At 40.2% G+C, this 25,605-nt stretch overlaps 1 protein-coding gene and 2 pseudogenes across 1 annotated transcript; 1 reads left to right on the top strand and 2 right to left on the bottom strand.

Moving 5' to 3' along the window:
• Positions 1 to 3,458: 3,458 nt before the first annotated feature.
• Positions 3,459 to 4,508, bottom strand: LOC113904894 (annotated as a pseudogene).
• Positions 4,509 to 18,640: 14,132 nt separating this feature from the next.
• On the bottom strand, positions 18,641 to 19,585 carry LOC113904895 (olfactory receptor 52B4-like). Its single transcript, XM_027561971.1, has one exon. The coding sequence runs from the start codon at positions 19,583 to 19,585 to the stop codon at positions 18,641 to 18,643; it is 945 nt and encodes a 314-aa protein (XP_027417772.1).
• A 4,391-nt stretch (positions 19,586 to 23,976) lies between these two features.
• LOC113904728 lies at positions 23,977 to 24,561 on the top strand (annotated as a pseudogene).
• The last annotated feature ends 1,044 nt before the right edge of the window (positions 24,562 to 25,605 follow it).

The raw sequence follows: 25,605 nt of genomic DNA on the forward strand, positions 1-25,605 counted from the left end.
ACATTCTAAATCACCTATAGACCAAAATATATATTTTTAAAATTTACTTAAAAACATACAATGTGTCTGTGAATAAATTAAAACAAATGGGATGGGGGATAAAGTAGATTGTGGAACATGGTTTGTCTAAGTCGCCTTAAACGTCATAAAAATATAAAAATGTTTGGGGAGTTAGAACTTTAAGGTTGGTGAATTTAGTGTTTCACATTTTGATCTAGTGGTAGATTTCTTGTGGAACTATAGAAGCTGGTGTCTCTTGTAGAGTTAGAAAAATGCAGATGAGGAAGTTGTCAAAACCCTGAACATTGTGGGCATTGAGTGGGTGAACTTTTGGTTGCTGGAGTTTCTGTGAATTATAACAGAAGGTGAGTAAAAGTTTGCTGGGAGGCTGACTGGGTTCATGTTTCCTCCTGAAACCCGCAGCACCTGGGGCTTCCTTGTGTGGAGAGTTGGAGACAGATTAGAGAGGGTGATGGGAACACAGAGATCATTTACGTGGAGTGGTATGTGACCTACAGAATTTGGCCAGGACTATGAACTGCTGGTTGGATAAGGGCATAGCAGCCCACTCCACTGTTCTTGCCTGGAGAATCCCATGGACAGAGGAGCCTGGCAGGCTACAGTCCATAGCGTTGCACAGAGGCAGACATGACTGAAGTGACGTAGCATGCACGCACTCATGAACTGCCGGCAGCATTCCAAAGGTATTTTCCAGACTTCCTCAAGGTGATTGCAGTCCCAGGATGCTGAGTCCTGATCTTTGCCGTTGGATGGTCCTTTTACCAGCCTCTTAGGATGCTCCTCACAGTGGCAAGGTCTTTTCAGCTTCAGATCCACCAAAATCAGCCACAGTTTGGACCAGAGTGCTGGTACATTCTCTGCAGGACTTCTGGCACTCCATTAAAAAAAAAACAACCCAGACTTGGGGGGCTGGGACTAGAACAGGTGTTGTTAAATATGGTGAGAGAATAGTTTCCAGTGGTATTAACACCACTGGTGTTGGTGGTTTTGCTAAAGGGAGGGGAAATTTGTCATTTTTAATGCTGCTGCTACTGCTGCTAAGTCGCTTCAGTCGTGTCCGACTCTGTGCGACCTCAGAGACGGCAGCCCACCAGGCTCCCCTGTCCCTGGGATTCTCCAGGCAAGAATACTGGAGTGGGTTGCCATTTCCTTCTCCAATGCATGAAGGTGAAAAGTGAAAGTGAAGTAGCTCAGTCCTGTCCGACTCTGAGCGACCCCATGGACTGCAGCCTACTGGGCTCCTCCATCCACGGGATTTTCCAGGCAAGAGTACTGGAGTGGGGTGCCATCGCCTTCTCTGCTAACTAACAATAATATGTTTGTAAGTGTGAGGAATGGAAAAATAAAGATTTAGATGTGCTACCAGATACACAGTGATTTCTTGACTAGACAAATGTAATTCCAGTTAAGACACAGAAGCAAATGAAATATTCAGATGGTTGTTGTAGGTGAAGTGGCAGCATTTGAATGCAAATTGTTGAAAGACATGAATGTACATGTAATAAGATATGTTAAGTATGCCAGTGATAGCTTTGGGACTCTTTGACAGGGCACGTGGACATGGCTGTGGGTATGTCAGAGCAAGTTGTATTTCATGCTTTGGGTGATATTGGACTTTGTATCCAAGAGCCAACAGCCTAACAATATGTGTGTCAGTAGCTTCATTCATGGTTAATTTATTTAAAATCCCTCATTTCAGTTGTTTCTTGATGTATATATCCCCCTTCTGATTGTTTTTCCTGCTTCACTTCACTCTGAATCCACAGGGCAGAGGATATAATACTTCCACATTATTCCACTGGCCAAAAAAAGTCATGAGGCGATCACAGGTGCAAGGGAGTGGGGAACAGACTGCACCTCATGAAGGAGGAATTGGCTTGTGTGGACAGTGGAGGGGTTGGGTAGGGAAGGATTATTGGTATTCATCTGTGCAGATAGTCAGCCTTATTGGAAACACTATCCGACTGAAAATGTCTGAAAGCTTGACAATATAGTCTGAAGGCATCGTGTGAGGACTAAGTTACTCTCAAATATTGCTGGGAGGAATGAAAAATAGTATAGGCTGTACAAAGGGAATCTTTCCACATAAGACAAAACTACAAATGCATTACCCCTGGACCAAGGTGCCCCCACTTGCAAAAATAGACCCTAGATCTTTCAACAGAGTTATCCAACTGGAGAAGAGAGAGAAAATACAGAAAAATAGAGAGACCTTTTTTAAAATATATATTTTTAATTGGAGGATAATTGCTTTACAATGTTTTGTTGGTTTCTGCCATACAATGTGAATCAGACATAAGTATACATATATCCCTTCCCTCTTAAGCCTCCCTCCCGCCTCCTCCCTGTTCCACTGCTCTAGGTTATCACAGAGCACCACGCTGACCTCCCTGTGTTATACAGCAGCATCCCACTAGCTATCTATTTTACAAATGGTGGTGCATATATGTCAATGCTACTCTTTCAATTTGTCCTACCCTCTCCTTCTCCTGGGCTTTTCTGGTTACTCAATGATAAAGAATCTGCCTGCAATACAGGAGACACAGGACACCACTACGCATCTTGTTGTGGTTCTTTCATTACATCTTTAGTTGTGGAGATGCTTTTCTGCTGGTCTTAGGGTCATTTTCCTTGATAGCTGTTCTGTAAATGGTTGCAATTTGGGATTGCCCATGGAAGCAGGTGAGCTTAGGGTCTTCCGACTCTGCCACATTGGCTACACCTCTACATATATCAGTGTGTTTTTCATGTGTGCTTGCTCAGTGTACTCTTACATGTTTGTACTGTATTTGCTCTCATGTTGAATACTTTCTTCCAAACAGTTGATAATATAAATAAAATGAAAGAATTAGTAAACATTTGCTATGTTTAATGTTTTGAAAGGATAAAGATTTACTGATACATATGTTCATTATTTATGGTAACATTGCATTAATGGTGAATACATATGAATTTTAAGATATATATGAATTTTATAATTGTCTACAAAGCAAAAATATGAAGAAAGCTACAACATGGGGGCAAATGGCAGGAAAATGTCTGAATGAGAGGAATAAAACAAATGTAGCCATTCAAAGCATAGAATACCCTAATAAATAAGAGTTTAACAATTACCCAGGAAAGGTCACTGTTTCCAGGTCATTACATTCTAACCTCCAGCCTAGGAGTAGGGAGGTGAACTAATCTAGTTATGAATTCTATGTATAAGAAAGTGAACTAAGACCCCAAAGGCACTGATATCTAATGAGTTATTAAAGACATTGCAAGAAACATTTACAAACCCATCCCTGATAAAATTGCTCTATGACAACAAGATACAGATTATTTGATTAGTATTTCCACTGTACCCTTCCACATCTTGATACAAAAGCTAACCTAAAGCATGATGAGCATTACTGAGGAAAGCACAAGGGTAGTTTCCACTATTATAGTCATATCTACTTTGGAAAGAGCAAATGAACTACCAGGTCCCAAATCTGCTTGGTCTTAATCCCATGAACCGTGGGATTGAATGTAGGTGCAATAAGAATATAGACATTGGCCAGAAGAATGTAAATACGGAGTGGAATGTGGTATCCAAACCACTGAGTGAGAACTGAGAAGATCCCAGGTCCATAAAAGAGGATGATGACACAGATATGGGAGCCACACGTGTTGAGAGCTTTGTGAGGAGCATCTTGGGAAGGGATGTGGAGGACAGCTCGGAGAATAGGCATATATGAAACAAAGATTAGCACAACATCTAAGACCAAGGTCGACATTAGGACAAAAAATCAAACCAGATGTTCTGTGTGAAAGTCACTCAGATGTGTTCGACTCTTCATGACCCCATGGACTATACAGTCCATGGAATTCCCCAGGCCAGAATACTGGAATGGATAGCCATTTCCTTCTTCAGCATTTTGTTGGATATCATTGCAGGAAATTTTTGCCAGGACAATGTTTACAAGCAGTGTTTGGGAGGATGTTACTTTTATAAAAAGTCAGTCTTTTCAGAAGAAATACTACAGTAAAACTGTACAATAACTTCTTAGGAAGATGGATATATGAATTTTCCCTATCAGTGTATGTGTAAGAACAGTGGTGTATCACAGGGGGTAGCGTATGGCAGTGTAGCTGTCAAATGCCATCACCAGCAAGATCCCAGACTTGTAAATAAAAGTGGAAGAGAGGAAGAATACCTGACAAATGCAGCGATCCAGGGAGAGCTCTCCAGCATGGAACCAGGGGATTGCCAAGGCCTGAGGGACTCTGCACACAGAGAGGACAAGGTCTGCTCCAGACAGCATGCAGAGGAAGAGGAACATGGGTTCATGGAGGCTGTGCTTGGTGAGGATAATGAAGAGGAACAGGCTGTTTCCAAGCAAGGCAGTGGCATAGGAAATAACAAAGGGGATGGAAATCCACATGTAGTGGTCTTCAAGGACAGGGATGCCCAGCAAGCAGAAGACTGTGTGGCTAGCTCCAGTGTGGTTTAAGGTCCTCATACTTGAGAAGTTCTTCCAGAATCTCATGCCTATTCATGGAGACAGAGGAATTCAAAAATACATACAAATGTTTCTTTCGAATTATCATTTGATTTTGGTTCCTACTTCATCCCATTCCATTCTGATGATGTCAGGAATTTTGGATATATACATAAATAAAGATAAGTAAGGTATGACTTGCTATCTGAATGAAGCCTTAATTTCAGGAGCAAGATAGACTCATAAAGCAGTAGAGAAAATTAAATGAGTATGGTAATGATTAACATCTTGTTGTCCAAAATTAAGCCAATACACAAACAGAATGGAAAGAATAATTTATTCTGTATTTGTGTTGGTTTTAAGAATGAGTTACTTATGAACTTACCTTTGAAAATACTTTTGTGACTATGGGTAGGGAATCAGGGGAGGAGCAGAACAAAGGCTTTCCCTGAGCAGGTAGCTATGTCCTATTGTTTTGACTACAGAATAAGGAGTAGGATAGTATAATATGAGTTTTGAAACCTCATCAATATTTAATGTGTCCCTTGTCAATTTTTTTCTAGGCAACAGTGAAAAAATTCTGGTAAAGACCTAAAAGACTTGTGCACCATGTATCCAGGCCAGCTGAAGGCTGAGGAGTTCATAATATAGTCTCGTTATCTACTGTCGGAGAAGGCAATGGCACCCCACTCCAGTACTCTTGCCTGGAAAATGCCATGGATGGAGGAGCCTGGAAGGCTGCAGTCTATGGGGTTGCTGAGTGTCGGACACGACTGAGCAACTTCCCTTTCACTTTTCACTTTCATGCATTGGAGAAGGAAATGGCAACCCACTCCAGCGTTCTTGCCTGGAGAATCCCAGGGACGGGGGAGCCTGGTGGGCTGCCATCTATGGGGTTGCACAGAGTCGGACACGACTGAAGTGACTTAGCAGTAGCAGTTATCTATTGTACTACATAAGAAAGAGGAGTTGTGAGGTCACATGGAAGGAGGAGCAGTGGTCCCAAATTCTAAGAGCTAATGGAGAAGAAGAAAGAAAGGTTCAATTGTTTCAGTTTCTAGAAGAAACACAGGTGGTTTAGTGGACAAAGGTCTCTTTTTCCCCTGAATCAATATCCAAAATTGCTATTTGTAAAAGAAGTGTTTTTATACTATGAAGGCCAAACTCAAGGGCTTACCCTTTCCTTGCCCTGTCTCACTATGACTGAAGTTGACTCCCAGGTCATCTGCATTCTCAAGAGAGGAGCTTGGTGCAAAACTCAGGGAGTTGCAAATTCAGGAATCTGTGAAATAATGAAGTATTTTGATCAACAACTTTCAAGATCTGCATTTTTTACAGGGAATAAACTGAAGATCCAGCACAAAGTAAGTCACAATGAGTGTTTTCTGCCCTTCCAGGATTGATACTTCTCACCTCTGAATTTATTTAACAGATTGGGAAAACCCTGTCCTATTTTTATTCCTGTACCTTTTAAGCAGTGACTAAAGTTGTCCTAAAAATATAATCGTGAACAGAAACCCAGTAGAGGTGTGTGAAGATGTTCCTGCTGTGGGCAGCTACCAAAGCCAGGTCAGTCTGTGACCAAATAGCCATTCTGAGAATAGATTGTTCCCTGAGGAAGCCCATCCTCCTGAAGGAGGTGGAAGACACCAAAATAGACATGAAAATGCCACTGGGGGGCAGGAGAGTAATGTGTGTGCCATATGCTGAGAAGCTTGTAGCAAGAAAAGGTTATAAAAATGAAGCAACATAAATGTTATGTGATTATTAAGAGGAGCCGATGAGGACCAGCTTAGAGATGATGATGGACACTGGATATTTGGGAATAAAGAGGAATTTTTCTTCTAGGAGCCAGAGGAGAGATGCTGAGGAGCTCAGTGTTTGTGGTGTGGTCTGTGGGTACATTGTGAGTACTTGATAGCTATTTGTTTACTGAATCAAATCTAAAGCAACTTCTCCAAACTGGCCTCATGCTGGTTCCCCCAGACTGGATCCAGAGAGCTTCAGTATCATGGAGAATTTACTTGCTTCTCCCTGCTGTGTTCCCGAGAGAGCTGACCCTATTCAGGATACTGTTCACCATCTGCCCACTATGTCAGCCATGTGCTTGTGAAAGTCTTCTCCCCATATGTCATTTATTTCCTCTGATTTCATAAGGGATCTAATCATCAAAACACATATCTCAAGAATAGGAGAAAATTTGATTACCTGACAATGTTTCTTGTATTGATTTTAAACTTTCTGTGGTCTGGGAATTGTCTTCTTCCTTTGTTCTAGACCTCAGCATATCAAGGCCAAGTGTAGCTTCTCAAAGTGCTTAACAAAGCGAACAAATGACAAATATCAGGTAGGTGTCCTGAAGGATCAGTTCGGGGTGGCCGTGAATAACCCTCTTTAACGCCTCAGATACTGACACCAGTGAGGATATGGGGCCAACATAGAACCTCCTCTGGAAGCTCTTAGGGATCCCTGGCACAGTGCGAGCTAATGATGGTTCCCACTTCTTACACTCTCCTTTCTCAGACAGCACTTTTCATCCTACTGGGACAGCTCATATGTATGACAGTGGTTCAGTGGTGTGCTGGTATCCCAGCTCAAATGCACATATATATACCTAATATGTAGTTAATAAGTAAATGAATAAATAGTCCTGATTTGCAGTGCTTGCCAATTTCTGTGTATGTACTCCCCCAAGGTGTATTTCATGGTACAAGGTGATATCACTGAGTGTGGAGTTGCATGGAATGGGCACAGGGGCAGGTACAAGTGGATCCGGCACACAACTGCTCTTGTCTCTCTAATCTGTTTCCTTTACTCTAGACAATGGTCCTAATATTTTCAACTACTTTCTTTAGGCTGCATAACAAAGATCATCATATAGTCCACTTGTTTTTAAACATGCTTGCTTATTAGAAACACATCTGGTGTTTTGTAGAAGAGCAGCAGTAGCTGGACATTGGTATTTTTTAAAATATTTCAAGATAATCCTGATATGCATCTGGACTTTAAAAAGTGATTACAAGTTTTTCTATTAAATGGTAGTTTTAGTGAAATAGAATTGTATTATTTTCTGTTGACTGCCGGGGTCCAGCCCCGGCTGATCCAGGGTATTCGAAGGAGAGACGGCTTCGGCGACTATTTATTTATTTATTTATCAAAGATATAAAGAGTAATAGAATGAGGATAGCTCAGTAGGAAAATTCAGTGGAGAAAAGAGGCTGAGTAGCTTGGTTTACGCGGAAAATCAATATAACCCGTGACACCAGGTTAGCTCTGACCATGGAGGCCGCAGGCACCCTCTCGAATAGCGGAAGGTGCCCCACCTTAGACACCTTCTCGAGTGGGTCTTAGAAGCCCAGGCAAATAAATGGTCGCAGAGGATATCCACGCTTCAGATGGAGACTCAGCTGGAATTTGAAGGGAAGAATGACATGGGGAGACCAAGCATTGGTGAGCAAGGCCCATAGCTTTATTTTCAACAGGGGCTTATACACCCTGAGTTACACATAGAGGATAATAGGGGATGCAAAGTCAGCAGTTTTTGATCATTATCAAAAACCAGGGTTTCTTTCCTGCAAATTTATCGTATACAAATGGTTTAGGTGATTTACATCATCTTCTGGCCAGAAGGCCTATTAACATTTTATGACTCTTGACAAGGACTTATCAACCGTAAGACTTATTTTCTCTAAGAGTAATTATTTTAAGGTTTGGCGCCATCTTCCGAAGATAAAATTGCATTCCTATAGGGCAGATGTGTAATGGGTTTACAACAAAGGAAAGAATTTATTACCTTAAGGGTCTAAAGTTACTAACACCAAGGCCACTACTTATTTTTTCTACATACCAACTATTAATTAGTACATATTCAAGGATACAATTCAGGGGATGTGAAAACTTGGCAACAAACATTGGCTCATCAATGAAATCCTTTACTAGTTTTATTCTGACAGTTTCTAACTCTCTGAGAGGCTCTAAGCTATTTGAATATCTTAAGCTTCCTTTGCCTCTCGAGGCTGGGAGACTGTAAACAATCGTATGCATAGCTGTAGGAGTCCGGGTAAACTTGTCAGGCGAGTTAGAGAGCCATCTGAGGGGTTTGGATTTAAACACTCCTAAATGCCCAGGAACTTTTATTAATTGGAGCTGTAAGTTAACTCTTTGTCAGAGAGAGCGAGATGGTGGTGGGGGACAGCCCCCAGTAAAGTCAGAGGTGAGAGCACAAAGCAATAAAGTAGGCAGACTCTGGTTTTTGGGGGTAGATGCTCGAGAATATCCGGGGGGAGTCCTGAGGCTCGATCCCGCCTTTGTGTATGCCGAGCCTCCTTCCTCATGACCTTTGTCACGAGTGGAATGTCTCTCGCCGGCTCCCGGCAGTTGACCAATCATGATACAATGATATTAAGTGAATAATAGTTGCATAATCACAATAGTAAAGATGTTTATCAGTTTCACAATCAATAGCCAGACCAACACAAAAAAATAGAAGATAATTACAATTGCAAGCCGTAATGGAAACATGATTAATCTAACAATATAAATAATTAGGTACAGTTTGGGGAGTGAAATGGAGTGATGCGGTATGTGGAAGTGCATACATGCACATGTTTTCATCTGCCCAGCCAATCCATCTTTTGGTTGGTGCATTTAATCCATTTACAATTATGATGATTATCAATATGTATAATCCCACTACCATTTTCTTAATTGCTTTGGGTTTATTTTGTGTAGGTCTTTTCCTTCTCTTGTGTTTCCTGCCTAGAGAAGTTCCTTTAGTATTTGTTGTAAAGCTGGTTGGGTGGTGCTGAATTCTCTTAACTTTTGCTTGTCTGGAAAGATTTTAATTTCTCCACCAAACCTAAACATGAGTCTTGCCTGGTAGAGTGTTCTTGGTTGTAGTTCTTTCCTTTCTTCACTTTAAATATATGGTGGCATTTTCTTCTGGCTTGTAGAGTTTCTGTTGGAAATCATCTTTACTTTTGTGCTATAATAAATGAAATGGTTTATAATTTTGCTTTAAACTATTTGCTGCTAGTATTTAAAAATATAGTTTGGTTTTTAAACTTTTATCCTAAAACCTTGCTAAATCTGTTTCAGTGTTGTATGGATTGTTAGCATTTTCTATATACTCAATCATTTCATCTGTTAATAATCTATTAATAAATAGTGGCTTTTTAATAGTGAGTGCCAAAGAAGTGATGCTTTTGAACTGTGGTGTTCGAAAAGACTCTTGATAGTCCCTTGGACTGCAGGGAGATCCAACCAGTCCATCTTAAAAGAAATCAATCCTTAATATTCATTGGAAAGACTAATGCTGAAGCTAAAACTCTAATACTTTGGCCACCTGACACAAAGAACTGACTCATTTGAAAAGAAAGACCCTGATGCTGGGAAAGATTGGAGGCAGGAGGAGAAGGGGATGACAGAGGATGAGATGGTTGGATGGCATCACTGCCTCAATGGACTTGAGTTCGAGTAAACCCTGGGAGTTGGTGATGGACAGGGAGGACTGGCGTGCTACAGTCATTGGGGTTGCAAAGAGTTGGACATGACTGAGTGACTGAACTGAAATAGTGGTTTAATTGTCCCTTTCCAACCTGAATATCTTTTGTTTATTTCATTTTTAATAGTGCATTTTCCATTCACTCAGTGAAGGACACCTTGATTGCTTCCAGGTTTTGGCAGTTATAACTAAAGCTGCTATAAATGACCATGCACCAGTTTTAGTGTGGATATACATTTTTAGTTCATGTGGGTAAATACCAAGATGTGCAACTGCTGGACTGTGTGGTAAGAGGATGTTTAGTTTTGTAAGAACCTGTTTGTCTTCCTAAGTGGCTGTACCATTTTGAATTCCCACCAGCATTGAATGAGAATTCCTGTTACTATACACCCATGCTGGCATTTGCTGCTGTCAACGTTTTGGATTTTCGCCATCTCATTAGGTGTGCAATGGCATCTCATTGTTGTTTTAATTTGCAGTTCTGCATTGATTATTATATCATTTTATCCCAAAAGAAAGTGAAAGTGAAGTCGCTCAGTCGTGTCCGACTCTTTGCGATCCCATGGACTTTTGCCTACAACGCTTCTCCGTCCATGGGATTTTCCAGGCAAGAATGCTGGGGTGGGTTACCATTTCCTTCTCCGGAGGATCTTCCCAACCCAGGGATCAAACCTGGCTCTCCCGCATTGTAGGCAGATGCTTTACCATCTGAGCCACCCAAATCCAACGTCATCTGGATTTTCTCTTCTGTTGTCCTTTAGGAGTTTTAGAATTTTGTATTTTCTATATAGTTTTTATATAGAAAATCCTAATGGCTCCACTAAAAAACTATTAGAACTTACCAATGAATTTGGATACAAAGTCAACTTATAAAAGACAGTTGCATTTTTATACATTAAGAATGAACTATTTGAAAAAGAAATAAAACAATCATGCTTGCAATAGAAAAACAGTAAAATACTTAGGAATAGATCTCTCTAGGGATGTGAATATCTCTACACTGAAAACTCCCAAACTGTGGTAAAATAAATTGAAGGAGACAAACAAATGGAAAGCTATCCTTGTTCATGGACCAGAAGAACTGATATAGTTAAAATGTCCATACTACATAATGCCATCCACAGTTTCTTTTCAATGCATTAAAATATTCCAGTCACATTTTCCATGGAAACAGAAAAAAGCCCTAGAATTTGTATAAAACAAATAAAAAACAAAAGACACAACATTTGAAACAGTTATTAACCAATTTAAAAAATAAGTTTAAAGAAAGATAATATCAGGAAAAAAAGGATGCTGACTATCCATAGCAATCCTGAGGGGGGAAAAAAGACAAATAATTGTGGCGAGTCAATTCAATGGAGGAAACAATAGCCCCTTTTCATGAACCATGCTAGGAAAACTAGATAGCCACAGACAGAAGAAGAGAAACCCCTACTTTTCACTATATATAAAAGTTTGGTCAAAATGGATCAAAAACATAAATATAAGAGTTAAACCTATAGAAATCTTACAAGAAAGCAGTTATAAATCTGTTATCGAGTCCTAGCTCACTCTGCTTGCTGCACGACAAGCCAATAAATCTAAGAAATTTGTTGAGGCAAGGAATAACAACTTTATTCAGAAAGCCAGAAGACTGAGAAGATAGCAGACTAATATCTCAAAGTAATCATTTTATTTGGGGTCTGGATGCCAGGTTCTTTTATAAAACAGAGCAGGAGCAGAGCAGAGGAAGTAAAGAAAAAAGGCCATTTTCCTTGCAACTGTCTCCTGGAATGGTCAGCCTCCAGGAAGGGATGGTGTTCAGGCAGAGGGGCACGGTTCCTTGAGGCAGGCCATTATGTGTAGACAGTATCCTTTTAGTAAACAAAAGCAATGGGAAGCAAAGTAAAAAAATTAGGTATGATACCAAAGCACAAACAACACAACATAAAATTAGATAAATTCGACTTTATTAAAAGTGAAAACTTTTCTACTTAAAAGCACATTACCAAGAAAGTGAAGAGACAGTCCCTTGAATAGGAGAAAATATTTTCAAATTACCTATCTGCTAAAGGTCTAGTATCTAGAATATATTAATAACCATTATGATTCAACAACTAAAACAAATAGCTCAGTTAAAAACTCTATGATTCCATTTGTGAGGCATTTTGGAAAAGGCAAATGTAAGCATAGAAAACAGATAAAAGGCTCCCAGGGTTAGTGGGAATAGTTGACTAGGAAGGGGAACCTGGATGTGTTTTGGTAGGATGATGGAACTGAATATCTTAACTGCTAAGTCACTTCAGTTGTGTGTGACTCTGTGATCCTGTGGGCCATAGGCCACCAGGCTCCTCTGTCCATGGGATTCTCCAGGCAAGAATACTGTAGTAGGCTGCTGTGCCCTCCTCCAGGAGATCTTCCCGACCCAGGAATCAAACCTGGTCTCTTACATCTCCTGCATTGGCAGGCAGGTTCTTGACCACTAGCGCCACCTGGGAAGCCCCTCACACAGCTGAGGTGCATATCAAGGGAATGATTTCAGTGAGCTCAGACTTTTGCATCTTCCCTTACATAGAAAAGAACTAAATTCCTTACCTCGAGGTACCTGTTTTGTTTTGTTGTTTAATCAACAGTAATCTTTGAGGTTCCTGACTACCTACCTACCCTTAGTTGCAAAACTTCTATATACCCTGGTTCCTCCACTCGCTTCCTTGGAGGAGTTTCTCAAAACTATCTGGAAACCTGCCTCCTGGGTTGCAGTCCTCATTTTGCCTCAAATAAAGCTTAACTCCAAACGTTGTACAAATATTTTTCAACATTTAAAGCCAATAAAAATGTAATTTAGTTGAAAATGGTATCTTACCTTTGCATATTGCTATTGGATTTTATTCAATTTTTGGAAATGATGGATTATCTTACAATTTATAAGATGTATATTTAAAATTTTTTTTGTGCATAAAAAACATATTCAACCTGACTGTGATCCAGTTGCTCATATATGCAATAAAAATGTTCAGAATCTATTTTTTACAGTGTACATTAAGGACACAAAATATAGCAGATGTTTATTAATGCTTAATTTCATAACATTTTATTTATACTGTCAGTTACACAGATGTAAATATTCAAAAAGAATCCACTAGTTTACTAGAACACAGTATGCCATGTAGCAGAATATTATACAAAGATTCATATAAACCTTAACATTCAACATTCAAAACATTCAAAAATTTTTTGGGATCCAAATGGTGACTGCAGCCATGAAATTAAAAGATGCTTTCTCTTTGGAAGAAAAGTTATGACCAACCTAGACAGCATATTAAAAAGCAGAGACATTATTTTGCCAACAAAGGTCTGTCTCATCCAAGCTATGGTTTTTCCACTAGTCGTGTATGGATGTGAGAATTGGACTATAAAGAAAGCTGAGCACCAAAGAAGTGGTGCTTTTGAACTATGATGTTGGAGAAGACTCTTGAGAGTCCCTTGGACTGCAAGGAGATCCAACCAGTCCATCCTAAAGGAAATCAGTCCTGAATATTCGTTGGAAGGACTGATGCTGAAGCTGAAACTCCAATACTTTGGCCACCTGATGTGAAGATCTGACTCCTTGGAAAAGATCCTAATGCTGGGAAAGATAGAAGGCAGTATGAGACAGGGACAAAGGAGGATGAGATGGTTGGATGGCATCACGGACTCAACAGACATGAGTTTGAGCAAGCTCTGGGAGTTAGTGATGGACAGGGAGGCCTGGTGTGCTGCAGTCCATGGGGTTGCAGAGTCAGATATGACTGAGCGAATGAACTGAACTAACATTTATATAATGTCCTTGATGTCAAAGGAACACACTTGTTATATAACATTGAATAAAAAAGTAAGGCATAGAGTATTCACAAAAATCATATGTGAAAATATGCTTAAATGACAAAATATTTTGTAGTTATTAACTATTTTGTTTAGTGAGTATAATTAGTGATCACAGATGATCTATGATGAACTATGGATGGAGGTTCGTGATATTGTACAGGAGATGGGGGTCAGGACCATCCCCAAGAAAAGAAATGCAAAAAAGCAAAATGGCTGTCTGAGGAGACCTTACAAATAGCTATGAAAAGAAGGGAAGCAAAAAGCAAAGGAGAAAAGAAAAGATATACCCATTTAAATGCAGAGTTCCAAAGAGTAGCAAGGAGAGATAAGACAGCCTTCCTCAGTGATCATTGCAAAGAAATAGAGGGAAAAAATAGAATGGGAAAGACTAGAGATCTCTTCAAGAAAATTAGAGATAACAAGGGAATATTTCCTGCAAAGATGGGCTCAATAAAGGACAGAAATGGTAGGGACCTAACAAAAGCAGAAGACATTAAGAAGAGGTGGCAAGAATACACAGAAGAACTGTACAAAAAAGATCTTCATGATCAAGATAATCACAATGGTGTGATCATTCATCTAGAGCCAGACATCCTGGAATGTGAAGTCAAGTGGGCCTTAGGAAGCATCATCATGAACAGAGCTAGTGGAGGTGATGGAATTCCAGTTGAGCGATTTCAAATCCTGAAAGATGATGCTGTGAAAGTGCTTCACTCAATATGCCAGCAAATTTGGAAAACTCAGCAGTGGCCACAGGACTGGAAAAGGTCTGTTTTCATTCCAATCCCAAAGAAAGGCAATGCCAAAGAATGCTCAAACTACCGCACAATTGCACTCATCTCATACACTAGTAAAGTAATGCTCAAAATTCTCCAAGCCAGGCTTCAGCAATATGTGAAACGTGAATTTCCAAATGTTCAAGCTGGTTTTAGAAAACGCAGAGGAACCAGAGATCAAGTTGCCAACATCTGCTGGATCATGGAAAAAGCAAAAGAATTCCAGAAAAACATCTATTTCTGCTTTATTGACTATGCCAAAGCCTTTGGCTGTGGGGATCACAATCAAGTGTGTGAAATTCTGAAAGAGATGGGAATACCAGACCACCTGACCTGCCTCTTGAGAAACCTGTATGCAGGTCAGGGAGCAACAGTTAGAACTGGACATGGAACAACAGACTAGTTCCAAATAGGAAAAGGAGTATGTCAAGGCTATATGTGGTCATCCTGCTTATTTAACTTCTATGCAGAGTACATCATGAGAAACGCTGGGCTGGAAGAAGCACAAGCTGGAATCAAGATTGCCGGGAGAAATATCAATAACCTCAGATATGCAGATGACACCACCCTTATGGCAGAAAGTGAAGAAGAACTAAAGAGCCTTTTGATGAAAGTGAAAAAGGAGAGTGAAAAAGTTGGCTTAAAGCTCAACATTCAGAAAACGAAGATCATGGCATCCGATCCCATCACTTCATGGCAAATAGACGGGGAAACAGTGGAAGCAGTGGCTGACTTTATTTTGGGGGGCTCCAAAATCACTGCAGATGGTGATTGCAGCCATGAAATTAAAAGACACTTACTCCTTGGAAGGAAAGTTATGACCAACCTAGACAGCATATTAAAAAGCAGATATATTACTTTGCCAACAAAAGTCCGTCTAGTCAAGGCTATGGTTTTTCTAGTTCTCATTTATGGATGTGAGAGTTGGATTATAAAGGTGAGCGCCTAAAAATTGATGCTTTTGAACTATGGTGTTGGAGAAGATTGTTGAAAGTCCCTTGGACTGAAAGGAGATCCAACCAGTCCATCCTAAAGGAGATCAGTCCTGGGTATTCTTTGGAGGGACTGATGTTGAAGCTGATACTCCAATACTTTGGCCACCTGATGCAAAGAGCTGACTCATTTGAAAAGACTCTGATGCTGGGAAAGATTGAGGGCAGGAGGAGACGGGGTAACAGAAGATGAGATGGTTGGATGACATCACTGACTTGATGGACATGGGTTTGGGTGGACTCCAGGAGTTGGTGATGGAGAGGGAGGCCTGGCGTGCTGCAGTTCACGGGGTCTCAAAGAGTCAGACACAACTGAGCAACTGAACTGAACTGAACTGAAAGTGGTTCTTTGTCATTTTGTCTTTTAAAATCAGCAGACATTTTAAAAACACTGACCATAATTGTTCAAATGCTAAATTAAGTAGAAACCAAATATTAAAATAATGTTAGTTTTGTTTGATTTTTAAACACTTCTGAGGCACATTAGGAAAACAACGGGAAAAGAAAAATCAAAGGAAAAGAGTCATAATTCAACCACTTAAGGAAGCATGTGTAAACTAAAAATAATGGATAGGAAAAATGAGGAAATGTTTTAATAAGCATTACTTTCTCAGACAACAGAAAATTTGAAATATACTGCGTGTTAATAATAGTCAAATGGCTAGGTGAATTATGGTTCTTTCATGAACTGGTTTATTATATAACCAGCTAAAATTATGTTAAAACTATGTTGTAAATATTTATAAATATATGTATTTAAAATGTATGTAAAGTATAAATAGATTTCACATAGATCATGTTTGTAGTCTATATGAAATATAGTTTCGGCTATGTAAGTTCAGTTCAGTCATTCAGTCGTGTCTGACGCTTTGTGATCCCATGGACTGCAGCACGCCAGGCTTCCCTGTCCATCATATCTTTTTGCTTTTTCATACTGTTCATGGGGTTCTCAAGGCAATAATACTGAAGTTGTTTGCCATTCCCTTCTCCAGTGTTTCATCAGAACTCTCCACCATGACCTGTCCAACTTGGGTGGCCATACATGGCATGGCTCATAGTTTCATTGAGTTAGACATGTAAAAATAAGTGTAAAAATCAAAGGAAAAAAGGTGAACCACAGTGGCAGATGCAATATGTGTAACTTCTTTATGCATTTCATTATCTATGATCATTTATCTATTTCAGATGATATAATGGACACTTAGGAAGTAATATTTAGAGAATGCTGAGCCTGCTCTTGATTGGGAAATGAACAGTAAATAAAAAGTTACATATGAGAAATGCTTTTTGAAAAGAGTATGGCTTTTTAAAATGCTTTTTGACAAGACTACTGGCTAAATTATAGTACATCTTTGTATAAAAACAATGGAAAGATGATAAAAATGCCTGCAGATGTGTACAGTTGGTTGTTTTTTTTTTTTTTTTTTACAGTTGTTTTTAAAGAATTTTTTTGAGAGTTATATTTATTTGGCAGGAATTTTTAGGACTTCAAGCCTGGGGAAGCAGTGTGTCAAATAACCCTGAGAGAACTGCTCTGAGGAGGCAAGGTAGGAGGAAGCCAGGTTATATAGAAGTTTTGCAACCAAGGGCAGGTGGTCTGAATGACAAAAGATTATTGTTAATTTAAAAAACCCAGATATACCAAGTTAAGGAATTTAGTGCTTATCTATGTATGGGAAGATGCAAGAGTCTGGGCCCACTGAAATCATTTCTTTGATATGCAGCTCAGTTATCTGCAGACACTATCCTGTGTTTTCATATCCTGAGTTTTCTCAGGGCTCATTGGCTCACCATCCTTGGTGGCTGCAATTGCTAATGACTAGAGGTGTACAATTTTAGCATGGGCATATGTCTACATTACTTTGCTAAGTGAGAAAGGTGCATTCTGGAATAGTACGTGGAATATAGTTTAAATTAAAAAAAATTATTTACCTGCACACAAATACACCATAGAAAACATACAGCAATCTTTTGTAAGACATTAGCAGTTAATATCTCCATTTGATAAGAAATAAGTAACTTTATACAGCTTTTATTTCTAATATATTGTCTGATGTCAGATGAGGGAGAATTTTCGAGAATGAGAGCTGTTTGGCTGTGTGAAATATTTCTCATGTGTCATGTAGAATGAATATTGACCACTGAATTCGACAGGGTAGAGGTCACTGTAACATGCGTGCAACATGAAGGGAAAATGATTGGTATGAGATTAAAAAACAGAAAAGTATCGAAACCGGAATATATAGAGAGCTCTTTCAGGTATTTTTCTGTGATGGAAACAGAGAAAGAAGAAGGAACAGAGGAGGAGGAAAAGGAGACAAGAAAGAGGAGGAGGAGCAAGAGAAGGAAAAGAAGGGATACAGAGGAAAAGCAATGGGCAAATATATGGATGCCAGAGGTTTTTGCGTGCTTGTTTCCCTCCATCCCTCCCTCTGAAACTTTCCTTTCCTTCCTCCCTTCTTTCTCTGTCCTTTGTCCCTCCCTCCTCCGAACCTGGCTTCCTCCCTCCCTTCCTTTTGATAGAGCAAGGAAAAGAATGAATGTCGGTAGAGGTGAGCCTGTGAAAATTAAAACTTTGTGAGAGCAGACAAAGGGAAGAATATATACAGCCATGCCCCAATATATAGGAGGAATAAGAACTGCATAACTATGTCACGACATGCAACAAACCAGGAAAGTATAATCTAGCGATTATCCATGAAGTGAAGTGAAGTCGCTCAGTCGTGTCCGACTCTTTGCGACCCCATGGACTGTAGCCTACCAGGCTCCTCCGTCCATGGGATTTTCCAGGCAAAAGTACTGGATATTTCCTTCTCCAGGGGGGTCTTTCCGACCCAGGGATCGAACCCGGGTCTCCCGCATTGTAGGCAGACTCTTTACCATCTGAGCCACTAGGGAAGCCCAAGCGATTATCCATAATTTGTCTTTTTCCAAATACCTATCTAGAGTAAGAATGAATTAAGAAGGTGAGCTGGTTTATTTTTCGGACTCTGAGTGAAAAATGTTGAGAATACAGTAGTTTTGCTTCCATTTCCAAAGTCATATCTTTTTTTGACACAAAACCTGAGATACCTGGTCCCGGATCTGTTTAGTTTTGATCCCATAAATGATGGGATTCAGCATAGTAGGAGCCAGAATGCAAACATTGGCCAGTAAGATATGGACATGGGGTAAGATATGATGTGCAAATCGAGGAGTGAAAGCTGAGAAGATCCCAGGTCCATAAAAGAGTATGATGACACAGACATGGGAGCCACATGTATTGAGAGTTTTGTGGCGAGCATCTCGAGAAGGGATGCGGAAGACAGCACGGAGAATAAGCATATATGATACAAATATTAGCACAACATCTAAGGTCACTGTTGACAACAGGACAAAAAATCCATACCAGAAGTTTACTCGTATGTCATCACAGGAAAATTTGGCCACGGCGATGTGCTCACAAACAGTGGTTGGAAAAATGTTACTTTTACAAAAAGTTAGCCTTTTCAGAAGAAATATTATTGGGAAAATTGTACCATAACTTCTCAAAAAGATAGTCACACCGATTTTCCCTATCAGTGTTTGTGTAAGAATAGTGGTGTATCTCAGTGGGTAGCATATGGCAATGTAGCGGTCAAATGCCATCACCAGCAAGATGCCTGACTCTGAGATGAAGGTGGAATGGATAAAGAAGAGTTGAGTGATGCAGCAATCCAGGGAGATCTCCCTCGCATTGAACCAGAAGATGGCCAAAGCCTGAGGGACTGTGCATGTGGAGAGGACAAGGTCTGCTCCCGACAGCATGCAGAGGAAGAGGTACATAGGTTCGTGGAGGCTGCGCTTGGTGAGGATAATGAAGATGAGCAGGCTGTTCCCAAGCAGGGCGATGACATAGGAAATGAAGAAGGGGATGGAGATCCACACATGCTGGTCCTCAAGGCCAGGGATGCCCACAAAGTAGAAGACTGTGTGGCTAACACCAGTATGGTTAAAGACAGTCATACCTGGAGCAGATGACTAGGACCTCACCCCCTGTTAACAGACACAATCAAAATTTCAGACTCTACTCAGAGCTCATGGCATCTATCTGATTCTTTTCCACAGCGAGTGAGCCAGGAACAATATAGGATGGGAAGATGAACAAGATATTATCTGTAAAATGAGGTAATAATCTCACAGAGAAAATGAATGTTTATATAGTTAAAGAAAACTATATGGTAAAGAAAGATAATAGTAGTACCAAGAAAAAATACTATGGGAACCAGATGGAATGAATAATTCAGTCTATTTGGCTATGGGATGTCATTGGATGGAGATGAATTAGGTGGGGAATGACATGAAGTCTTTTGGGAGTTTAAGGATAAGCTTCTGTCATAGAAATATTTAATGCATTTAAATATTTTTAAAAGCATTAAATATTTTAAACAGTTTGCAACCCTGTATGGTTGTGTGATCAATCACATCTACATGCAATGGTGAAAAGATAGAAGCAAAAGTATTTTGGCTGTGATTACAAGTTAAGGAGTTTTGATGCTATCCTGGGAGGAGTTAATTATTATGAGTTTTTAAATTGGAGAACATTAGATATCACTCTGCTTACTTAACACCAGACAAAGGTCTTAATATTTTCAAATGTCTGCTTTGGTTCCCCTAAACAGTTTAGTCTTGATACTGTAATTTTCTTCCCTTTCCTAAAGTTTATACAATATCAGTAAATAACCTACTTAGGTGCTTCAAACGCAGACTTCATAGAATACAATGTGATGAATCAAGGAGGACTCTGAGAGCTGGGCATCAGGGAGCAGAGATTTTTATGCATTTGCCTGAAGACTCCGGGGAAGGCTGTTGCTCCAAGGAACCCAGTTTTAAAGCTGTATTTCTAACAACACCCTTTCCATTGTATCCACATGAGTAAAGGTATTATGGTTCTCTGTATTTGTCAAAACCAACCCCTCCTCCACAACTTTTCATCCTTGAATTGGGTGTGTACATACATTATTTTCAATAAATGAGATATTTACGTCATTATGAAATGGAGCAGGATCATATTGTCCTTGCCCCTTCCCATGTCCTCTGCCTGCCTTTTGCCTGAGGGAAACCTTAATCAAAAAATACATTTAATCAGAGAAATGCTAAAACAAAGGAAAACTGTCTAAGGAGACTAATAATAATGTAGTCATCAAGCATAGTCAAGGACCTTCAGTTCTTTCTCAAGGGCTGTAGATAATCTGAGCCATATCCTGTGAGCTCTCTTAGAGATACTAAAACCCGAGGTGGAGAAATTACCTACATGATGAGCAGACTGTACCTAGGACATGAGCTTCCACAATTCTGAGAATTGACCTCAAACGAATTGAAACTAATGGACCCCAGAACTGAAGATTAACTGTACCTAAAACATTCAAGAAGATGCTGGTCAGACCATTGTGACTATGCTGTTTTTGCATGTAGCGCCACACCCCCACACCCCCATCCCCTGCGCCTGCCTCTCTATGAATTCTCTCACCCCCTGCTTGTCAGTGGGGGGAGCTGGCCTTTGGACAGATATCTGCCACCCCTCTCCCCCAGTTGCAGGCATCTGAAATAAAGCAACTTTCCTTTCCATCAACCTGGCCTGTTTACTGGCTTTTGAGCAGCAAGCAGTCAGACCCCACACACCATATACTCCTTTTGGTAACAATTACTTTAACTATTCCTGTTTCTATTTTAATGAGAATTAGTAAATATTAATCCTATCTTAATCAGCACAAAAAGACTATCAAATATTCAGGTTATTTTAAGATCACTTATTCCTTAGAGTTTTTCTTTGTAATTTTGACAAAATTAATGTGAAATCTGTACCTTACTTTCATATCATTTTCTATTCTAGAAACTGAAATAATGAATTTTAATTGCTAATGTGAGATAATTTAATGGCCTTATTAAAATTTTCATGTCTTTTATGTACTTAAGTGTTAGGCTATAATGAAGAAATAATCTTCACCCCCCTCTCTTTTGGCTGTCTTCAAATCTATAATGAAGACTCAGTTACCACATTTTCCTGTATCTTTTTCTCTGGTAATGTATCTCAACTTTCAACATATTCTCTGTTTTATCTTTATTAAATTATCCCAAGTAAGTAGTTATGTTTATATTTGTAAAGAAGAGACTACTGTGTATGTGCATGTATAGGATTATAAATTCATAGATTTCAACTTAACATGGTGGATTGAGCTTATACAAGAAGACTCCACGCCTACTTAACTTACAGAAATATTTGATAAAATATACGTATTTTATTAAGTGGCTTTTAGATATTATTAAAACACATAAAAGCTACATTAATTAATTATTTTTGTTGTCAGTTGCTCAATCTTGTGTGATTCTGTGATCCCATGGACTGCAGCACACCAGGCTTTCCTGTCCTTCCCTATCTCCCAGAATTTGCTCAAACTCATGTCCATTGAGTTGATGTGCCATCCAACCATCTTGTCCTCTACTGCCCCCTTCTCCTGCCCTCAATCTTTCCCAGCATCAGGGTCTTTTCCAATGTGTTGGATCTTCGCATCAGGTGGCCAAAGTATTGGAGCTTCAGCTTCAGCACCAGTCCTTCCAGTGAATATTCACAGTTGATTTCCTTCAGGATTGACTGCTTTGACCTCCTTGCTGTCCAAGGGACTCTCTAGAGTCTTCTCCAGCACCACAGTTTGAAAGCATCAGTCCTTCAGTGATCAGCCTTATTTATGGTCAAAATTATTAAAACATATAAAAGCTACATTAATAAATTATAAATTCCAGTAAAACTTTCATTTAGATTCAGCCACTATTAGTATTTGGCCACATTTCCCTACCTCCTTGCCTCCTCCCCAAACCCCCACCCCCTCTGCTCCTGGCCCTGTCTCTCTCTCATTCTTAGTCTGATTTTTTTGTTGTGCCATTTAGCAAAATATGCAGTGTCATGACCCTATATTTAGCTGTAACTTCTTAAGGATAATCTCTTACATATACAGCAGTGCAATGACCAAGTCACAATATTTCACATTGATACAACACTATAATCCAAAATATAGAACATAGTCAAAATTCACCAATTGTCCACAAATTCTTCTTCAGAGTGATGATGATTATTTTTTTTATCAGATTTACATATCACATCAAATTGTCACATACTTATTTTCCTTCCTGAAGAAGGAGAGTCCAGTCAAGTGACATCCCAGGGACTGTCAATGTCCAGTCAAGTTTCAGAAACCTCTGCCATGAGTAAGTCTTTGGTGGACATCACACCATCCAAAGGGCTTTGTATGTCACAAATCTCTGGGCTCCACTCCTAGATTTTCTCATTTTGTGGTGTGGAGTCCAAAGTTGCCTTTTTCATATATTCCAGGTTGATGTTAATGCTCTGGGTCTGGGATTCACACTTTGAAAAGGCTGAGTGTGTTTACTGAGATTGCAGTGTGACAATCACTATGCTGATGGAGACACAAGGATATAAAATCTTTGGCTTTCTAAGTGGATGTTTTTCCTGCACCATTTTGAAGGGACGGGACTGTCCCTCCTTACTGTTTCGTGTCCCATTTATAATTTTAAAGTCTATATTCTTTGCTAGGTCAATGGTGCAAAGTAACAAAAGAAATGGAACAAAAAATTGCTATATTTCAGCATAGAGTGGTCAGACAGAGCTCTCCCCGAAGACATGGGAAAGCCAGTGGAGGCTACTCTAGTTCTTGGAGAATCATCATGAATTCAAGAAAATCAAATGGAGGATGTGTAATGTTGTAACTCCTGCACACACTATCAGGAGGGATGTTTTATAGGAATCACTTTTTACACTGGTGAATCATTTTATTACTTACGGGTAAAACTATCTGTATCCTGTCATGATCGACAGTTACAATTCTAAAGTATCAATTATAGGGAAGAAATAAAAACAACGCTTGTAATTTTATGTATAATTGAATTAAGTGTAAGCTTGGACATTTCAAACATGTTTTTCACATGCATGTTCTCAGGTCATTGGAGGGGGCTGGTGACAAGCTTGGGAGTAGTCTAGGTATTCTGCCTAATATCAATAGTAGCCCAACCCACAATTGAACCCAAGGGCTAAGTGGAGATTTCGAAACACACCCATGGTGTAGCCACACTCTTTTGGAAAATAAGATTTGTAGGTGATAATCACCAGATTGTTCTGATGCCTGGACTGAGCCTCTGGTCAGAGCCCACTATTCAAATCCAATTACTCAAGAGTTAACCCAATTATCAATCAAAAGTTCCCTTCCCACCTGGGGTAGGTGACAATCTGTTCTTTGACACTAGATTAGTCTGAAGAACTTGACCTAGGCTGACTTCTCCCTGGGTTCTGCCCTTAAGAGACTCTAAGCCCATCCATCAGCCTGGAGTTCCAAGTGGCCAACATAATGTCATCCTCCACACTCAGGGTGGCTGTGGTCTGTATGAGCAACATGAACAGGAGCATGGAAGCCCACAGCATCCTCAAGAAGAAAGGATTCAACGTTAGGTCTTTTGGAGTGGGATCCCATGTGACACTGCCAGGACTGGCACCCAACCTCCCTGTGGTATATGATTTCTCCACCACATATGAGCAGATGCGCAAGGACCTTCTCTGCAAAAACAGAATGCACCACAAGAGCAATGGGGTGTTACAGATCTTGGGGAGAAATGAGAGAATCAAATCTGGCCCTGAAAGATTTCAAGAGTGCAGAGATCCCTTCGATGCCATCTTCACCTGTACTGAGAGAGTGTATAAAGTGGTGGTGAAAGATCTGTGTGCTAGAGAACAGAAGACCTGGCAGCCTGTGCATGTGATCAACGTGGAAATAGAGGACACCCTGGAGGCAGCCACACTTGGAGCTCTGATCATCTGTGAGCTCTGCCAGGGTCTCCAGCAGGAGGACGATATGCAAAGCAGTCTGCCTAAGCTGCTCCAGGCAGCGAAGAAGAAAACAGGCAAGAGCTTTCTGCACACTATCTGCTTCTACTGAAGATCTTGGCTGGATTCATTTCCTTTGTTGGTAAGAACTTATGCCTGGACTTTTGGGCTAGCTGGTATTTTCTGTGAGAAGAGTCTTCAAAGCCATTTTAACTCAAAACCCTCTGCATGATTTTTTTCAGGTATACCCCACCCAGGGAAGGAAGTGGAAGAGAACATCATTGCATGGCGCGCAACCGTGCGTTGTTTTTGCTTTGGCTCTGTCTCTTCATCTTTCAGAGAAGGAAATGGCAACCCACTCGTATTCTTGCCTAGAGAATCCTGTGGACAGAGGAGCCTGTTGGGCTGCTGTCCATAGGGTCACAAAGAGTCGGACATGACTGAAGAGATTTAGCATGCATGCATGCACTGGAGAAGGAAATGGCAACCCACTCCAGTATTCTTGCCTGGACAATCCCAGGGACGGGCTGCCATCTATGGGGTCACACAGAGTCAGACACGACTGAAGTGACTTACCAGGAGCATTACTTACTTCATTCTTTCTGGAGTTATTTCTCCACTGATCTCCACTAGCATATTGGGTACCTACCGACCTGGGGAGTTCATCTTTCGGTCTATCTTTTTGCCTTTTCATACTGTTCATGGGGTTCTCAAGGCAAGAATACTGAAGTGGTTTGCCATTCCCTTTTCCAGTGGACCACATTTTGTCAGAGTTCTCCACCATGACCTATCCATCTTGGGTGGCCCCATATGGCAGGGCTCATAGTTTCATTGAGTTAGCCAAGGCTGTGGTCCATGTGATCAGTTTGATTAGTTTTCCATGACTGTGGTTTCCATTCTGTCTGCCCTCTGATGGAGAAGGATAAGAGGCTTATGGAAGCTTCCTGTTGGGAGAGACTGACTGTGGGGGAAACTGGGTCTTGTTCTGTTGGGTGAGACCATGCTCAGTAAATCTTTAATCCAATTTTCTGTTGATGGGTGGGGCTATTTTCCCTCCCTGTTGTTTGACCTGAGATCAAACTATGGTGGAGGTAATGGAGATAATGGCAACCTCCTTCAAAAGGTCCCATGCACACACTGCCACACTCAGTGCTCC

This window comes from Bos indicus x Bos taurus, chromosome 15 (assembly GCF_003369695.1).
Source record: "Bos indicus x Bos taurus breed Angus x Brahman F1 hybrid chromosome 15, Bos_hybrid_MaternalHap_v2.0, whole genome shotgun sequence".
NCBI classification, from domain to species: Eukaryota; Metazoa; Chordata; class Mammalia; order Artiodactyla; family Bovidae; genus Bos; species Bos indicus x Bos taurus.

Coding starts and splice junctions, on each gene's coding strand:
- LOC113904895 (XM_027561971.1), bottom strand. CDS start 19,585: ATGACTGTCTTTAACCATACTGGTGTTAGCCACACAGTCTTCTACTTT.